The sequence below is a fragment of the Alosa alosa genome, chromosome 10 (genome assembly GCF_017589495.1).
Source record: "Alosa alosa isolate M-15738 ecotype Scorff River chromosome 10, AALO_Geno_1.1, whole genome shotgun sequence".
Classification (NCBI taxonomy): Eukaryota; Metazoa; Chordata; class Actinopteri; order Clupeiformes; family Clupeidae; genus Alosa; species Alosa alosa.
Genome location: NC_063198.1, coordinates 30757327 through 30777396, shown reverse-complemented (window position 1 = coordinate 30777396; position 20070 = coordinate 30757327). Strand labels below are relative to the sequence as shown.

Below are 20070 nucleotides of genomic sequence, written 5' to 3'. Positions count from 1 at the left end.
AGGACTCACACGGACAGGTAGGTGGACACTTATCCGGCTCCTCTAACTATTCTGTAACAGCATTTGTTTATTCTGCAATGTTGCATAACATGGAATGTTTTGGTAAGTTGAGAGAAGGGGAGGGGAGGGGAGGGGAGGGGAGTGGAGATTTGTCTTCAGTGGTACAATATCGATCAGTGCGCCGACTCACACTGTTACACAACAGGAGAAAGTGGCAGTGTTTTCATCCCTTTAAGAGGGGAGAGCAGCGAGGGACTTGGAGCGCAGAGTAGATATGATGTCAGATAAGATGTTTGAAACTGAGATTAGGGGGCTTACTTTGGTAAGGAAATACATGTACATGGGGAGCCGCAGTTTAAACTACTCTAGGCATTTTTACTGACTCAGTGGCTTAAATAAAAAACGATTCATCACAAAGATGTCACATGTAACAAGCTGAATAAACTGTTGATAAACGAAGACTCATAAAACATTTATACAATCCCACATGGCTTTGTCAAGCTCCGTCCACATAACAAAGTCTATATGCAATAACCTTTCACTCACACTGATGTTTGTAGCTTTTTCTCTCTCACACACACACACACACAACACACACAATCACACACTGATGTTTCTAGCTTTCACACACACACACACACACACACACACCGATGTTTCTAGCTTTTTCACACACAAACACACACACACACACACACACACACACACACACACACACACCCTGATGTATCTAGCTTTTTCACACAAAAAAACAGACAGCTTTTCACACACACACACAAACACACACACACACACACACACACACACACTGATGTTCCTAGTTTTTCACACACACACACACACACACACTGATGTTTCTAGCTTTTCACACACACACACACACACTGACGTTCCTAGCTTTTCACACACACACACACACACACACACACACACACACACAAACACACAGATGTTTCTAGCTTTTCACACACACTCTGATGTTTCTCCACAGGGCCTCATCATGTTAATCTCACTGGACAGACACGTGGCCTATAGCTCTCCACTGCTGGTTCTGGTTCTGGTTCTGAGCGCCATGCACGGTCCAGTCTGGGGCTCCACCCTGGACGTGGATTACGGCGGGGTTCCGCTCTGGATCAACCGGTTCCTGGGAGAACCGAGCGTGCTGAGCCTGAGGGGCCGGATGGACCCGAGCTGGTTCCGAGCGGTGAACACCCAGAGCTGCCCCTCGGAGTGCGAGTGCCCAGTCCAGTGGCCGACAGCGCTGTACTGTGACCACCGGGCACTGGGCGAACTGCCCGCCGAGCTTCCAGCCAGAACCCAGTACCTGTTCCTCCAGGGGAACCAGTTGACCGGGTTCCGTCCAGATGCCTTCGCCAACGCCACGGGGCTTCGCTGGCTCTTCCTTGACCGGAACCAGCTGCTCAGCGGGCGTCTGGATGCCGGCCTGTTCTCCGGTCTGACCCGGCTGGTCAACGTGTTCATGAACAACAACAACCTCACCGAGGTGCCGATGGGGCTCCCGGCGGGGGTGCGGCAGCTCCGGCTGGCGTACAACCACATCGAGAAGATCCCTCCCGGAACGTTCGAGAACCTGCGGAACCTCACCACGCTGCTGCTCCAAGGGAACCGTCTGAAAGTGGTGGGAGAGTCCGACTTCAAAGGTAGGCAGGCTGGGGAGTTCAGTCGGGTATGGGAGCGCCATGTGCCATTTGGTCCCACCGTGACCTCGCGGTTAAGGCCCATTCACACCAAGAACGATAACGATAACTATAACTATAACCATAACGATAAAAGCGTTCACACTGAACAACGATAAACAAAGTCTCTCCTTGTGTTACAGTTTTTCTCGATCATTTTGATACCTGTGTCAACTCTGACATCACATTCTCAAAACAGTTAACACCTGTGTCTGAACAAAAGCACTCTGGACAAAATGACACATTTTGCTTGCAAAAGGCTGTCACTCTCAAAAACACTTAAAACATGCAGCAAAAGAAAATCTTGCCTTCAAACACTACAACTTGTTGCCAATTCAAAAACACTCTTTAATCAATCATTACACACTGGGCAACAAAATGCAAAATCTAGTTCTCAAAATGAGCATTTTTGCTATGTCTGTTTCATTACTTTCTCATTTTTCTGGTATCAGAAAAAACTCTGAAAAAGACAAAATGTACTGAATAAAAAAAACAAATTATTCATTCCTTCCAAGATGTAACTGTCATTGACATGTAAGACATACAGCAAACACCTAGCAAGATACTGTAAATTTCATTGAACTACAACTTTCATCCCGAATAGACATACAGTAAAGACCTTTTGTACTGTTTTCTCTCCACCAAATAGGCAATACAGTACTTTGTCTAAATGTGCATTAGATCCATACTTTGCAAATAGCAACACAGAACAGACATCTCTTATGTAGAATGAATGATTGCTGATTGAAGAATTGTGCAAAGGAGTTTCACACAAATTCAGACTTATGCAAGGAATCTATACCACCTGTGAAAAGATGTTTTCCTTTTGTTTAGCATGGGAAAATCAATAGAGTTTGGGGCTTTTGAATGACACCTGTGTTACTGTAACTGTTTTGCAAAAGGGTGTGAGAAATGTGTGAACCAATTGAAAATGTGTGAACACATTCGCAAGAGATGACTTCTGCTGTGCAAACAAAGTAGCCATGAAGACCAAGTGGGTTCTAGTTTACTTAAGCAGGTAAAAGCAATCGAGAAAAACTGTCATGAATGTGACGGCTAAAATTCGATGGGTTCTGATTGGCTATTAGCATTTTATCGTTGTGAAAATCGCTCTGAAAGTGATCCCCAACGATATCGCTCTTCATGTCGTTATCGTTATAGTTTATGTGTGAACGTCGTCATTCATATTAACGAGAACGATATTTATTTATATTTATCATTATCGTTCTTGGTGTGAATGGGCCTTTAAAGGCCTCCCTGCGAGCGGTTCAGTGAGAGTTTATCAGAGAGGGAGTCCATATCCTTGCTCCAGTGCAGAGCGAGGGAGAGTGGACGGCTTTGATCCTATCAGTACTCGGGCCTGCAGCCTGCCAGATATGACCTCATCCAAGCACGCCAGTCCCCTGTCCAAACTCCACAGCAGTGGCCCAGCGCAGTACAGCAGAGCTGAATGCTGTCGTGTGAGCGGAATGTTTGTTATCATATCAGCATCACCAGTGGCGGAACAAGTCAGAGCCGGGCCGGGGGCGGGGCACATGACCGGGCCCTTTATTAAACTCATAATTTTACAACATACACATGCCCGCAACAGCGGTCTTACAAGCGTCCACGGAGAGCAACTATGTAATTTTGAAGTCCATCGAACGTACACAAAAGTGCAAGAGAACAAAAACAAAAACATTAGGCTACATGACCCCTAATAATAAAACAACAATAATACGCAGCACTATTTGAAGGGCATACGACGAGCCTTGCCCTTCACAAACTAAGAAAAACTATTGTCAAGACATTAGGCAATTAGGCTACTGTACCCCGGAATACAAAATTCCCAACTTCAGAAAGACAGAAAGTTTGTTGTACTGTATTCTGTAGTCTGTATTCTGTAGTCTCAATGACCGAATCAGTAGATATACCTGTTGTCAGTTGAGTTCGTTCAATTCATTTATTGTAGGCTAGGCTAGGCAAATATGAAACGGAGATGTAACGTGGCTACGGGCGGGATTTTGAACTTGCACGTTTCATGCATTTTAGGGCAAAAAATACCATGGGATTGATGTGTTCTCCATTTGAGGAAAGTAATCAATTGCGGACGTGCACACACAGACAGCTCAGACACAGAGCGCATATAGGCCTAGGTTAGGCTACTTTCACTTTCTAGAGCGCATTCAGGCTACGTAAAAGATGCTTCATACCAAAAGAACGATCAAACATTATCAAATGTATCATGACGTGTTGTCACAAAGACTTACTCCAATTAGAAAATCGAAACCAAAATCATGTAAGTGTAAGTGTTCTCTCATTGACGCCTGTAGGAGACAATATTGTTGATCCAATTTTGTAAATTTGCACGTCGTAAATTTCAATATGAGAGTTAAAATAAAGCCAGTCATACAGCAGAACATTTTATTCAATATTTTACACCTACTAAATCATCACAGTAAATTTCAAAACTTTTCAGCAACCGTGAGTCATAACTCATCCTGACTGGGGCAACCTATAAGCCTAATACGTCCCACTCTGATGAAATGATGATTGAAAAGAAACCGTTTGCATGATCTTAGTTCCTCCGGCCTTGTGGTGGGAGTGGCCCGTCCCACCTTGCCCGGAGGTGGGGGAGGGGCGTCCCTGCGGGTCCCGGGCCGGGGGCGTGCCGCACCCCCCGCACCCCCTCAAGCTCCGCCCCTGAGCATCACATTCACATCATCCATAATGCTAGCACTATGTAATGCTAACACTGTGTATTGCTAACTAACACTGTGGAATGTTTTTCATCTTAAAGCAACATTCAACAGAAAAATAGCTGACTAAGATGGCATAGGGCCTGATTAGCTGAAGACACAACAGATGTTTGAGCACATGCATACAGTCACATACACATGCCATATACTGTACAAAAAAACACACACACATGTAGAGGTTTAGAGATGTAGAGATACGCATGGACATTATGAGGTGCCCCTTAACCAAGCTACTGTAACATCTTGTACTGTGTCTAACTGTAACATCTTGTACTGTGTCTAACTGACAACCAACAAGGTAAAAGGGAAAAAGTTCAAGTGAACTGGTATTTAGCGACTGATTGGTCATCACCAGGCGGTGGCAATACCGCTGCTCTGTGTGCATGCAGCTAGGGTGACCAGATGGGGTGTGTGCATGTAGCTAGGGTGACCAGATGGTGTGTGTGCATGTAGCTAGGGTGACCAGATGGGGTGTGTGCATGTAGCTAGGGTGACCAGATGTCCTCTTTTTCCCAGGCATGTCCTCTTTTTGTGACCTAAAAATAATCCAGGATTTTGTTCTTCTACTAGAGTCTCAAATGTGATTACAGCGAATTTGCGTTACGTTTCTCCCTGTCATTCCAAATGAGTTCAAAATGGCCTGTCATTCCCAAATGAGTTCAAAATGGCCTTTTGAGGCAGTGTCTTCTCTTGTGTCCTCTTTTTGTGTCCTCCAAAAAGAGGACACAATGTGCTCACCCTAATGTAGTAGATATTGCATACGTTTCATGCCATGCCATGTACCGTGTCTCTGCAGGCCTGTCCTCATGCCATGCCATGTACCGTGTGTCTCTGCAGGCCTGTCCTCATGCCATGTACCGTGTGTCTCTGCAGGCCTGTCCTCATGCCATGCCATGTACCGTGTGTCTCTGCAGGCCTGTCCTCATGCCATGTACCGTGTGTCTCTGCAGGCCTGTCCTCATGCCATGTACCTTGTGTCTCTGCAGGCCTGTCCTCCCTGAGCCTGCTGGACCTCAGTGGGAACCTCTTTGAGACATTTCCCCGCCACCTGCCCCCCTCCGTCTCCCAGCTGTACCTCTCCAACAACTCCCTGGTGGGCGTGGAGGGGGGCATCCTGCAGGGTCTCCCCGGCCTGCGCTACCTGCGCCTGGGCAGGAACATACTGAGGGACGGGGGCATGGAGCCTGGGGCCTTCAACCTCAGCTCGCTGGTGGAGCTGGAGCTCTCCTACAACCAGCTGACCCGCATCCCCGTGGTGCCCACCACCCTGCAGTACCTTTACCTGGAGGCTAACCAGATCTCAGGTGAGAGCCTATGTGTGTGTGTGTGTGTGTGTGTGTGTGTATCAATATCAGTGTGTGTGTGTGTCATTGTTGTTGTCTGTCGTTGTCATGTCATTGCCTGACAATTGATTGGCAAGGGTTTAGTCCCGAATGCATAGTTTGATTTATGCAGGGTTTTGGGGGGTGTGACCCCATGATTAAGACAACCCCGGAACCCGCTAATATGGTATGTGCACGTATTGTATGAATCTTAGTCAGTAAAAATGCCTACTGCAGGCTACTCCTTCTCTATCATAGTTTTTCTCAGTCGCTTTGGTACATTTCTCGAATCATCCTCAACATTTGCAAAACAGTAAGTGCATTTCATACAATTCAATTCAGTGAAAACAATTCATACAATTACCAAAACACCATGGATTACCTGCAAAAGCCACTCCCTTGCTCAAAACCCTTAGTTCATCTCTCAAAAGTGAATATCTGTGTCAATGAACATGTCAGAGCATGTCAGAACTACAAGTCCTTGTGACATTATGTATGGATAAGACAGTCAAATTGCTTAGTCATGTTGTCAATATAACAGTGTACTCTGGAGGGATGTTCTGATGTAAACTATGACTAATGTTTTGATGACAACTATTGTAAATTGTAGGTTACAAATTGTAGGTTAAATTGGGAGTTTGATTGCAAGAGACTGGACAAGATTCACATATATGCTTTTACTGTTTGTACTGTCATTTGTTGACAGACCATCTCATAGCGATACAGAAAGAAGAAGACAGCACTGCATAGCAAAAAGAAGAAAAAAAAAAAGTAGAAATGTGAACATAGGACAATCTCCTTAGGGAAATTACAGTGCAGTTTTCCTACACCTCCTAACGTTCCTGTCTATTGGGCCACTAATGCTTATCCACATCACAACGAATATCATAGATAGATAGATAGATAGATACTTTATTCATCCCGAGGGAAACTTTAGAAGATTTGGAACCCAGTCAGTCAATAGTGAAAGTAAATGCTGTATAAACTGTTGGTTTAAAGGATGTTACGCCCAAAACACACCCATGAGCAACCAGGGTCTAATTACAGTTTTTTCATTTGCACAATTTTGAAACAGGTCCCGTCTTTTCAAAACACAACAGACAATTACACACAACACAACATCACACCCAATAAGCCTAATCCCTTAGCTCTTTTGCAAAATGAAACACTTCAGTCAAAACTATACAATTATTTATCAAAACTATTTTGTTGTCATATCACAAACACATCCATCATATGATCTGATTATATTTTGAATCAGTTACACACTCAATACAAAACACATTTGAAAAAAAGAAAAACGATTTCCCTAGGATATAGTGAATGCTTGATTACTTTTTTTTTTCAAATACAAAAACAAATATTGTTCAAGTAGGATTAGAGGATCATTTAGAGTACAAGAATACACTGACCAAACATAAGACACATGAGACCAGACCGACATTGAGGACTTTATTTCTCTCCACATTGTGAAGAACACTACAGTTTTTATTCACAAAATCTTTGCGTATCATATTTTTGTACAGTAAACATGTAATTCTAACCCCATTAACCCATATGATACCATAACCCCATACCAAATCTGCAAAACCATACTCAAATTCTCAGCCTTTGACTCAGTTTCCAGTTCCGATAAAAGAAACAGCGTCTCTTCCTCCTCATCCTGTCTGGGCTACATTGCTTTCAGTTTCTGTTGTTGACAAGGGCTCACCTGCTGCCCAGTGTTTAGGACTGATTGTCGAGTTTACAGTTAAACACATTGTGTCTTGAGACCCGATAGTTGTGTCTAAACAAGTGGTTCATGAGTGTGTATTTTGGAAGGTAGTGCCTTGAAATTACAAAGAGGAGACATTATCTGAAGTAGAGAAATGTGTTTAGTGTTTTTTAAATATAGTATAGTATATATACTTTTTTGATCCCGTGAGGGAAATTTGGTCTCTGCATTTAACCCAATCGGTGAATTAGTGAAACACAAACAGCACACAGTGAACACACAGTGAGGTGAAGCACACACTAATCCCAGCGCAGTGAGCTGCCTGCTTCAACGGTGGCGCTCGGGGAGCAGTGAGGGGTTAGGTGCCTTGCTCAAGGGCACTTCAGCCGTGGCCCACTGGTCGGGGCTCGAACCAGCAACCCTCCAGTTACAAGTCCAGAGTGCTAACCAGTGGGCCACGGCTGCCCACAAATTCACAAATGAATGTGTGTAGTGTTGTGTCTGGCTGATAATGTGCTTATAGTTGTTTTGCTCCTTGAGGGTAAGGTTTCGCTAACTGTGGAATACTTTTTTATTTTTTAAGCAATCGTAAAAACAACAGAACAATGGACTTGGAACAACGGAACAATGCACTTGGGGTCTGGCGAACTTATTACGCCATGAAGATAGCAATTATAGACTGACCACACCCTAAATGTGCTTAAACCGATACACCTCAGACGATGCGTTTTCAGGACCTCAAGATAGGGCCCATAATATGAGGACCAAGAAATAACTATTTAGATTTTTGAGAGCACTAACATGCTCAGATCTTCCTTACTGTCCCTCTCCTTTACTTGCACTGAATAGTTAACTACATAGTTCTCAGTTAAAATTTCAAGTTTTTGCCTGAAATTGCACTGTGCCTATTTACAAGGGCATTGTTCCCACCTCGTTTGGGGTCAACCATCAAGTGCTGGACCTCTATAGAAAGCTGAGAACCTGTAGCTTTCGTAGGAAGCAGTCAAGATAACTGTGTGATGTACTGACAAAGAGCTACAGAGGCTAGAATATAGTTTTTTCTTTCTGACCACATTTCAGCCCTCTAGGTCACTTGATATCCCTTAGAAACACAACTGAGCCCTAGCACCAGGTCTTGTGAAGCTGTGTGCAAAAGTTGATCAATATAGAATGAAAATATGAGTGCTTTAGACTATTATTTGCCAAGGTATGCCCATGCGTTTTGTAAAATGCCTATGGATACTCCCCATAGGACTTGTTGTTATCCAAAATGCATACTGACAATCAAATGCTTACTGCACATGAACCCCTTTGTGTAGAAGCATAATCCTGGTCTCAAATGAAAGGTAACACTTTCAGGTAAGGTAAAGGTAACAGGTTTCTTGTGGACTATTTAGATTGTATGTCAGGTGTTCTGATATAGACTGACTACACAAAATATGGAATAATTACAAAAAAGTCTCTATTTTTGCATTTACTTTGTTGGTTCAATGAGTGTGTATAAGATAGACTATACATCTGTACAACTAATATTGGATAATAAAACATGAAGATTCAATTTCTATGGATTCTTGTGAATATTTCAGTACCCAATATGAGGCATCTACTTATTGTGGTGCAGCTACACTGCAGCCAGAAGTCAGGGTATCACCAAAAGCGGAGGAGGGGGAGGGGGGCATTTTGGATCAAATTTAATTGAGACATAATAAAATTAATCTGAGAATATAAAGCACTATACAGATTGTACATGGAAAATTGTACATGAAAAAGTTGTCATTTTTGAATTCCCAAGAGCCAAAGCTTTGAAATGGTGTATAACATTACCATGCTACATAGCAATATGGTGCATACAATTGATTTACAGTAGAATGTTGGGGGGAGGTGTCTCGTCGGCAGGACACTGAAAGTTATTACTATTGAGCATTTGGGCTTCACAACTAAGTCATTCATTCATTCATTCATTCATTCATTCTCCGACAAAACACATGGATGACCGGCTCTCCTTTAAAGTCGACCGTCGCTTTGTTCCTCAAATGTTAAAGAGGTGCTTCTAATTACTTAACCCTCTTATGTTTGATTGGAGCCTGTGCTGCACCAATAGGAAGTGTTACTGGCTGTTGTCATTGTGTGGTTGCCAGAGTGCCAAAGCCTGTTTGCATTTTTGGTGCATGTTGCGGTTTCAAATTAGAGCCCTGTATCTTCACGGCACCAGCAAAACCAAGGTCATCCCAAGTTCAGCCCCCAGGTGCTCAAGCTCCATGAGTGACCAGCATTATCCTCCTCACCGCCCATAGATGGTGTGGATCCAATGACCAATGTATCCTCCTCATGGTGCCTGGTTCCAATGACCAATGGATCCTTCTCACTGCCCTTAGATGGAAGCATATCCTCCTCACGGGCCATAGATGTTGCGCCAATGACCAGTGTATCCTCTTCATGGTGCCTCGTTCCAATGACCAGCATATCCTCTGCACTGCCCATAGATGTTGCTCCAATGACCAGTGTATCCTCTTCATGGTGCCTCATTCCAATGACCAATGACCATGTGTCCTCTTCATGGTGCCTCGTTCCAATGACCAGCATATCCTCTGCACTGCCCATAGATGTTGCTCCAATGACCAGTGTGTCCTCTTTATGGTGCCTCGTTCCAATGACCAGCATATCCTCTGCACTGCCCATAGATGTTGCTCCAATGACCAGTGTGTCCTCTTCATGGTGCCTCGTTCCAATGACCAGCATATCCTTTGCACTGCCCATAGATGTTGCTCCAATGACCAGTGTATCCTCTTTATGGTGCCTCGTTCCAATGACCAGCATATCCTCTGCACTGCCCATAGATGTTGCTCCAATGACCAATGACCAGTGTATCCTCTTTCATGGTGCCTCGTTCCAATGACCAGCATATCCTCTGCACTGCCCATAGATGTTGCTCCAATGACCAGTGTATCCTCTTTATGGTGCCTCGTTCCAATGACCAGCATATCCTCTGCACTGCCCATAGATGGTGTGGTTCCAATGACCAGCATATCCTCTGCACTGCCCATATATGGTGTGGTTCCAATGACCAGCATATCCTCTGCACTGCCCATAGATGGTGTGGTTCCAATGACCAGCATATCCTCTGCACTGCCCATAGATGGGGCCTGGTTCCAATGCGTGGTTCTAAATTACAGTTCTGACATACGCTCACAGTTAACATTTCCATATACTAATGGTTTGGTCTCTTTAAATAAGCCCCCGGGGAAACTATCTATTCTCTATGATTCCAACCCAGCCCAACACCCTCTGGTTTAAGTCTCTCGATTCATTAATCACTAAATTCTACTGGAAAGATAAGACCCCAAGGATCAAACTCGCCACTCTCCAAAAACCAAAAGCAATGGGAGGACTAGAGGCCCCACACTTCCAGCACTATGCCCTGGCCAACCAGCTCCACTTCATCCACAAATGGCTACACCCCCCCCCTCAGACAACACCTGGTTAGACCTAGAACAAACAATCTGTAAAGAAATTAAAATCTCAGATCTCCCTTTCTGCAGTCAGTCGGTCAAAAAAATCCATCCTTCAAAGCCCCAACAATTTCAGCTACTCTGACAGCCTGGTGGAGATTCTACCACATCACTGATTCACCTATAGCACCATCAATTCGCACCCCGATTTGGAATAACCCAGATTTCACCGTCAATAAAAAACACTTAACTTTCACACATGGATGGGAAAGGGCATCACTCACCTTCAACACATTCTTCAAGACAATAATCTGGCCTCATTTTCCTGTTTGGTCCAGAAGCACGGCATCGAGAGTAAAAACACTTACAATACCTGCAAATTAAATCATCTATCCTAGGAAAAATTAACATCCAGACAGCTAACCTTGACATTCCCCACCAATCTCAGAGCTGCTTAATATTCCCTCTCCCAAAAAAAATACTCTCCCAAATTTACAAAATTATATCTTGTTCAGAAAAACAATTGGCCTGCCATATCACAAATGGGAATCAGACTTATCAATTACTCCCGGTGCCGACTTCTGGACCAAAATGTGCAAAACATCTACCTCATGACAAAGAATAGTAATCTACAACTAATACAATACAAGGTTCTTCACAGATTCCACTTCACTGCACATAAATTGGCAAAATGGGGTTTGGCTCGGATCTTTGCACTCACTGCACACAAAATAACCCAGATACATACATTCATGCGGTTTGGCATTGCACTCCAATCAACCACTTCTGGGTGAGTGTCACAAAATCTCTCTTCCATCTTTGGCTGTCACATCCCAGCATCCCTTCCTTATGCATACTTGGTGATACATCCACAGTCAATTTAAGCAACTCCGGCAATAAAACACTACTGGTAGCTGACTATCGCCAAGAAAACAATCCTCATGAACTGGAAATCTAAGAAAAAGCTCACATCACTCATTGGAAAAACTTGTTAACAGACTATATATCATTAGAAAACCTATCAACTACAAACTTAATCAATACTCAGGATACAACCTCTCCTTGGTACCCCTTTATCACCTACTTACAGTCCTGACCCTCTTTGCCTGAGTTCCATCTCCACACGATCATAACACCCTTCATCAACAGATACACATATCATCGAACACTAGGCAGGGGGAGGGTAGCTGGAACTATTATTGTTATTATTATTATTATTATTATTATTATTATTATTAGTAGTAGTAGTAGTAATATAAATAGCATCCCCTTCTTTCCCTCCCCTTTTTTTTTACATTCTCTGATAACTTTACTAATTTCACTCTTTCTCTGCCTCTCCCCATCGTTATTCTGCGGGGGCCCCATTGGATGGCTTGGGAGACTCGGTCCCATGCGGTCGCTGTGTGGTTTTGGCATTGGTTGGGTCCTGTGGGTTACCTATTGGCCCTGGGCCCCGGTGTGCACCCTCCTCATGCGGCTCATGCACACGCCTTGTCCTGGAAGCACACAGCACGCTTTTACTCTCTTTTAATCGCACTACATGTTAGGTGACATACATAAACAAAAACTACAAAACAGGCTAGGTAAGAGTGGAGTGCAGGTAGATGCCTCATCAGGTGTCTATCTGCATGCCTCACTTATTTTAATGCACACATTGTTGAGGCATACATCTTACACAGGGTAAGTGTGGTGTGCATGGGGAAATCCTGACAGATATTCACCATGCATGCCCACTTCTTTTAATGCTACATTCTAGATAGACCCCTCAACCTAGCCATTCACATACTGTACATATTTAGGTAAGAGTGGCGTGTTGGGTGAAGGTCTGGGGCTGCAGGTGTGGTTGGTCGTGGTAGTGGGGATGTGTGCATATGCTGGGGGCCTGGGGCGATGGGTGGCACTCAGGTCCTCCCCTCTGTCAGCTCGTCGCGCAGTATAACTGCAGGGGCTGGGTGGAACTGTGGCCATTAATGGGTGCCCAGGTTGGCAATCAGTCAGGCAATCAACCAGGCAATCAGTTATTCCTATTATTATACTTATCATTAATAGAATAATTACAACTCCTCCTCCTGAAACCCTCCCTCTCCCTCCCTCTCTATGTTCCAGCTTCTCTCCTCCTGGCCCAACAGCAAACCAGCCTTTTACATATGCGCACACACACACACACACACACACACATACATCCTCACATACTCACTACCCCTCACCCCATCCCCACCCCATCCCAACACCACCTCATTCACACTCTTTAGAGCTACCATCCGCACCCCCCATCCCCCCTTCTTTTCATTCCGGTCATCAATTTCATCCCTGATAATCATATCTGTAATCATCCTGGGCCTTAAATCATCCTTAGCCTTTCTGTTATTAATGTTATGTTGTGTTATGTTTGTGGAAGCCAAGTCAATGTGATGTCTTGTTAAGTTACAGTATGTGTTTATGTAATGTACGTCTGTTTGTTGTATGTAGTATTCATGTGCATGTCGTAGTGTTGCATTTTCTGTAATGTCAATGATGTTTGCAAATAAAAAAAAAAAAAAAATAAATAAGCCCCCGGGGCATTAAACGAGGGGCTTTGGTCAAACCCTGCTCTGGTCCAGAGGCCTAAAGAAAGCGGCCCTTCAGGCTGTGGCGGGAGGAAATGGTTCTTTCGCGATGTAATGTCATAACACCACGGCGTGCTTTTACCACTCATGACGGAATAATTAAAGGCCTCGGTCAAACCCTACAAATGAACACCAGCAACAAGTGTTTTTATGGAATACATGATACAGTGCTGGGAATAGCGGATGCATCTGGAAAACATCTCTCTGTCGGAGGGGCGAAATAATGAATGAAACATATGATTCATTCAGCAGAGATGGAGAGCCGCGTTGGGAAGAATGTTAACAGTACACACACACACACACACACACACAGTACACACAGCTGCAGAGCTCTGCTTTACTGAGGGCAGCTGGGGATGTGCTATGTCTGTGTTGGTGTCTGTGCTTGTGTGAATGTGTGTGTGTGTGTTTGTGCTTGTGTCAGTGCGTGTGCATGTCAGTCTGCTTGTGTGTGTGTGTGTGTGTGTGTGTGTGTGTGTTTGTGTCAGCACTTGTTTATGACTGTCTGTTTGTGTGTGTGTGTGTGTGAGGTTTGTGTCATTGTATTGCTTTGTCTCTGTGTGGATGTGTATTTGTGAGTGAATATGTGTGTATCTGATTGTGTGTGTGGGTGTGTGTGAGGGGGTGATTTGCGTATGTCTGTGTGTGTATCCATTTTGTGTGTGTGTGTGTGTATGTCTGTGTGTGTGTGTGTCTATGTGGGTGCATCGGTGTGTCTGTTTATCTGTGTGTGTGTGTGTGTGTGTGTGTGTTTCATCAAACAGCAGTGTCTCGGGTGGGTCTTTGAGTTATGCTGCCACAAATCATTCCTGGCATCATGTTTGTGAGAGCCTGTCCCCTGTCCCCCTCTAATGGCATCATGTTTGTGAGAGCCTGTCTTCTGTCCTGCTCTAATGGCATCATGTTTGTGAGAGCCTGTCCCCTGTCCCCCTCTAATGGCATCATGTTTGTGAGAGCCTGTCCCCCTCTAATGGCATCATGTTTGTGAGAGCCTGTCTTCTGTCCTGCTCTAATGGCATCATGTTTGTGAGAGCCTGTTCTCTGTCCTCTGTCCCCCTCTAATGGCATCATGTTTGTGAAAGCCTGTCCCCTGACCCCTGTCCTCTGTCCCCTTCTAATGGCATCATGTTTGTGAGAGCCTGTCCTCTGTTTGTCCCCTCTAATGAAAAAGCCTGTCCCCTGACCCCTGTCCTCTGTCCCCTTCTAATGGCATCATGTTTGTGAGAGCCTGTCCTCTGTCCCCTGTCCTTTGTCCCCTGTCCCCTGACCCATGTCCTCTGTCTCCTGTCCCCTGTCCTCTGTCCTCTGCCCTCTGTCCTCTGCCCTCTGTCCTGCTCTAATGGCATCATGTTTGTGAGAGCCTGTCCTCTGTCCTCTCCCTGCTCTCCGGGTCTGAGCTCAGGGCATAAACACAGTCGAGGGAGGGAGGCCATGAAGCGCTGGAAAATATTCTGTTTGGACGTTTTGAGGATTGTCACATGGCAGTATGTGTGTGTGTGTGTGTGTGAGAGAGAGAGAGAGAGAGAGAGTGTGTTTGTTTGTCACATGGCAGATGAATTCTGTGTCCTGCCAGCCATCCTGTAATATCAATCGTGAACACAGACTTCCTGTGCAGATGATGCCATCAGACAGAGAGAATAACTCAATAGTGAGTTTCTTGCTCTATCTGTTGCTCTTCATAGTGGCTGGGTGTGTTGTGATGCCTCCATTAGACCTGTAGTCGGTGTTGGCACTGCAGGGTCAGAATGGGACTCGTGAAGGCCCGTGTTGTGACCGCTGGAAGCCTCTCTGAGTGTGTGTGTGTGTGTGTGTGTGTGTGTGTATATCCCTGAGTGTTATGAGAAGAATGATGGAAAATATTACGCGTCTGCTGAGGCCAAAAAACAGCCTCACCCCCCGCCCCCTCCCCCTGACCCCCCCTCCGCGGTGTGTGATTTGTCACGACCGAGGCGAGACACATAGATGGTGACTGGACTGGTGGGGGAAAGTAGGTTAGCACAGGGAGCAGGGATGCTGTGTGTTAGTGTATGTGTTATGATGAGATTTACTGTGTGTGTGTGTGTGTGTGTGTGTGTGTGTGTGTGTGTGTGTGTGTGTGTGTGTGTGTGTGTGTGAGTCTGGGAACATCTGTGAGCACTCCAGAAGCGATAGAAGGTTCCACGTGTGCCAAAAGCACACTGTGTTCCTCCTCTGCCTTCGAAAGAGTGTGCCGGCGTTACTTATGATGGACGCCCCAACACACACACACACACACACACACACACACACACACACACACACACACACACACACACACACACACACAGCACGACAGCACAGAGCACGACAGCACTTCAAGACAGAGACAGGGTCCGTCTCTATGGATGTCAGGGAGAAAGCAGACAGAAACGAGACAGGATAACGTGACGCTCCGTCTGTACTTGGACTCAGGGATAACGTAAGTGTGGAGTCCAATGCCAAACACAAAGCACTAATACTGTGGCTGCTACTGCTGTCTCTTACTTGTTATTTATACTACTTATTAGCCTTTTTACAACCCAATGTGCAAGCCACCAAATCCCAGAGGACAGTTTGGGCTATTATAAGTCCATTCGGAGGGACAGTCGGGACTTTGTGTTTGCTGTTTAAAACGTCCATCTTCCTCCTCCTGGTTTGAGAGGCAGAACTGGCAGTAATATGATAGAAGGAACTTAGTCACCTAGATCACAGAACTCTCTCTTAGTCACCTAGATCACAGAAATAATGACTAGATCACAGAAATAATGACTAGAGTTCCAGCAAGTCCATAAAGAGGCTATTTTCCCCGCTGATTTGTGCTTGAATGGAGCGTGTTTATATGAGGTACTGGTGTCTGCTATGCTGTTGAGGGGGCTCTGGAGGAGGTGTGTGTTAAGAGAGAGACTGACCTTTTGAGCGCAGCACATGTTGTGAGTGGCCGATTCGAAACAGGATCACTTGGCGCGCGGCTGCCTTGCTGGGTCTGGCTGGGGGCGCGGAGAGAGTGCGCCGCTTTTCCACCAGGATGGCCAACAGACATGACTACCCAGGGTCTCACCGCACAGAGCTGTCAGTCAGGAGCGAAACACACACACACACACACACACACACACACACACACACACACACACACACACATACAGTACACACACACTATCCAAGTTTTCCCCACACAGAGCTATCAGTCAGGATCTAAACACTCAACCTGAAAACACTCAAGCAAACCACAGGGCTCAGAAACACACCGTCCAAATATCTCACTGTGGAGACCAGATGCATGATGAGCTTAAAACACACACACACACACACAAACACACACACACAGACACACACCTCCTGGGATATACAGTACACACAAGCACACGGGCACATGCACTAACTGTAACAAACACACACACGTCTGGAATAATGGTCTTAATACACGACACATTATCTAGACACATTATGGAATCTAGACAGACACACACACACACACACACAAATGCTCACACACACACACACACATCACAGTCTTGCTGTTGTGACTGGCCCAGAGGCTGTAAGGCTACTGACATTCCACCACTGTGTGTCTTTGTGTGTGTGTGTGTGTGTGTGCCATGTGGGCCCACCTGCATCTGGTTTAGCAGCAGGGCTGTCGGAGTCGGACAGTAGCATCCATTAAAGGGGAATATGGGAGGAGAGAGAGGAGGGCCGGGCTACAGCCCAGAGAACAACCTGTACCCACTCAACATCCCTGCACTCTCTCGCTCCTCTCTCTCTGTCTCTCTCTCATCTCTCTCTCTCATCTCTCTCTCTCTCTCTCTGTCTCTCCCTCTCTCTCCTTTCCCTCTCTCTCTCTTTCTCTCTCATCTCTCTCTCTCTCTCTCTCTCTCTCTCTCTCTCTCATATTCAAATTCTAAGAAGCGTTATTAGCATGACTGTTTGGGTACAGTGTTGCCAAAGCTAGTGTTATAGATAACACAGTTGAATCACAAAATGAAGACAATAGACATACAGCAATGTGGGTATAAACAATAGTAGAAATAATACTAGGATGATAGGAAGGTCTTTCAAAATTGAAATTGAAATTCAAAGGAGCTTTATTACAGTAGCAGTGTTGCCATGGCTACAAATAACACAGTAGTAGCACAAAATAACTCACTTTTCTCTTCATTTAGTTTTCATATGGTATCTATTTAAAATAAATATGTATGTTGTGATTACCGCTGTTTACTGTTTGTTATTGTTGTTGCTGTTGTTGTTTGTGCCCCAGTGTTCAACGTGTCCAGTCTGTGTAGAGAGGTCAGCATCACTGCCTACTCCCGCATCAAGATTCTCAGACTGGACGGCAACAAGCTCCGCCCACACGAGCTCCCAGCAGACTGGGCCATGTGCCTACGGGTCCTTCATCACATTTACATATAGCCCCGCCCACAGCCGTCATAAGCATCATCACATTTACATATAGCCCCGCCCACAGTCCTCATAATCATCATTACATTTACATATAGCCCCGCCCACAGCCGTCATAAGCATCATCACATTTACATATAGCCCCGCCCACAGCCGTCATTAGCATCATTACATTTACATATAGCCCCGCCCACAGTCCTCATAATCATCACATTTACATATAGCCCCGCCAACAGCCGTCATAATCATCATCACATTTACATGTATCCCCGCCCCCAACCTTCTACTCATTATCATATTCCCATTCAACTCACCCCAAACATTTAGTCTTAAAGGGACACCAGGCAAGCCTGATGCTTTTTCTCTACGAAACTCCCCCTCGCTCGGTCTGAAGCTCTTTTCCTTTTCTTTGCATCTTCCGTCAAGGGGTTTTTGCTGCTTCTTCGCCGGCTCTGCCATTATACACACGTTTGCAACAATCTCTAGCGTTTCGTTAGCCTGCCTCTGTGCTGTGGATGCAGGATGTAAACTGATCCTGCTTCGGTCGGCGGGTATGGTACGCTGAACTTGCAAGCGGGATATTACAGGCAGTTGGGGCGGGCGAGAGAGCCTTCATTCGCCCTGTAATGAGTCATTTAACCATATACCAACTTACGAAGATAAGTAATAAACACGAAAACGTTGCCTGGTACCCTTTAATCGACTTAGTTATTAATTTCCCATTTAACTCACCCCAAACCTTTAGTCTTAATCTACATCATCATATTCCCATTCAATTTACTCCAAACCTTTAGTCTTATTGTACTTGGTCATTATATTCCCATTTAACTCACCCCTACTTTGAGGCCAATACCTAGGGCCCTATTTCAACTTCAACAACAGAAGAGCTATCTTGTGGCATGTGGAAGTATTGAGGGGACTCGACAGTGTTTGCAAAAAAAGCTCTTGTCCATAGTGTTAGCCAAATTAGCAAATTGATTTGGCCTATTTATCAAATTATCATTAGACTTAAAAATTTTACTTTTTGCCCATCATTCAAATGAGGGCCCTTCCACATGATATGCTTATTCTGCCCTCCTTAAGTAGATATCCCAATATCCTTACATAAAGCAGATCTGTTACAGATTAAATCTATTTCTATTCTGCCTGGTTTGTGTTCTTTCCAGCATTACACGTCTGTTAGAGTTGTTTACGTTAGTGATTAAATCGATGACACAGCAGAAGAGGGTTGTCTGTCCACAGCCCACCCGTCCTGCACTGTTTAAACACATTTGTTGTGTGAATGCCTACGTGCTGTAGAGGTCTCTCACAGTGTGTGTGTGTGTTTACTAGAACACCTACGTGCTGTAGAGGTCTCTCACAGTGTGTGTGTGTGTTTACTAGAACACCTACGTGCTGTAGAGGTCTCTCACAGTGTGTGTGTGTGTTTACTAGAACACCTACGTGCTGTAGAGGTCTCTCACAGTGTGTGTGTGTGTTTACTAGAACGCCTACGTGCTGTAGAGGTCTCTCACAGTGTGTGTGTGTGTTTACTAGAACGCCTACGTGCTGTAGAGGTCTCTCACAGTGTGTGTGTGTGTTTACTAGAACGCCTATGCACTCTTTACGTGTCCGCATTGCTTCGGCAGTGCATGTGCGGAGCACAAAGCCCCAGCTGGAAGTGTTTAAAGGAACGGCCATTTCCCAGCCCAGTCTCTCAGCTCTGCGGAACCAAATCACTGACAGCATCCCCCGAGTTTATATACACATACAGTATACCTCATGATCATGTGACATCGCTGAGTTTATATACACATCCCCCTAGTTTATATACACATACGGTATACAGGTATGTCATGTTCATGTGACATCACTGAGTTTATATACACATACAGTATATCTCATGATCATGTGACATGGCTGAGTTTATTTAACCATACGGTATATCTCATGATCATGTGACATGGCTGAGTTTATATACACATCCCCCTAGTTTATATACACATACGGTATACAGGTATGTCATGTTCATGTGACATCACTGAGTTTATATACACATACAGTTTATCTCATGATCATGTGACATGGCTGAGTTTATTTAACCATACGGTATATGTCAAGATCATTTGACATGGCTGAGTTTATTTAACCATACGGTATATGTCAAGATCATTTG

The 20070-nt window shown here is 44.8% G+C and overlaps 1 protein-coding gene across 2 annotated transcripts in view; it reads left to right on the top strand.

The window, feature by feature from the left end:
- The window catches only part of zgc:113307 (uncharacterized protein LOC553753 homolog), an 18500-nt gene extending 202 nt beyond the window's left edge, over positions 1–18298 (top strand). Inside the window, exons 1-4 of one of the 2 annotated variants that reach the window (XM_048255403.1) lie at positions 1–17; positions 992–1661; positions 5422–5739; positions 17776–18298. The exon at positions 1–17 is cut by the window's left edge and continues 202 nt beyond it. In XM_048255403.1, the coding sequence (XP_048111360.1) occupies positions 1001–1661; positions 5422–5739; positions 17776–17927 (1131 nt within the window). In that variant the 5' untranslated portion in view covers positions 1–17; positions 992–1000 and the 3' untranslated portion in view covers positions 17928–18298. Of the gene's footprint in view, positions 18–991; positions 1662–5421; positions 5740–8054; positions 8534–17775 lie in introns of those variants that run through there. The other variant, XM_048255404.1, reaches the window with a different exon arrangement.
- The last annotated feature ends 1772 nt before the right edge of the window (positions 18299–20070 follow it).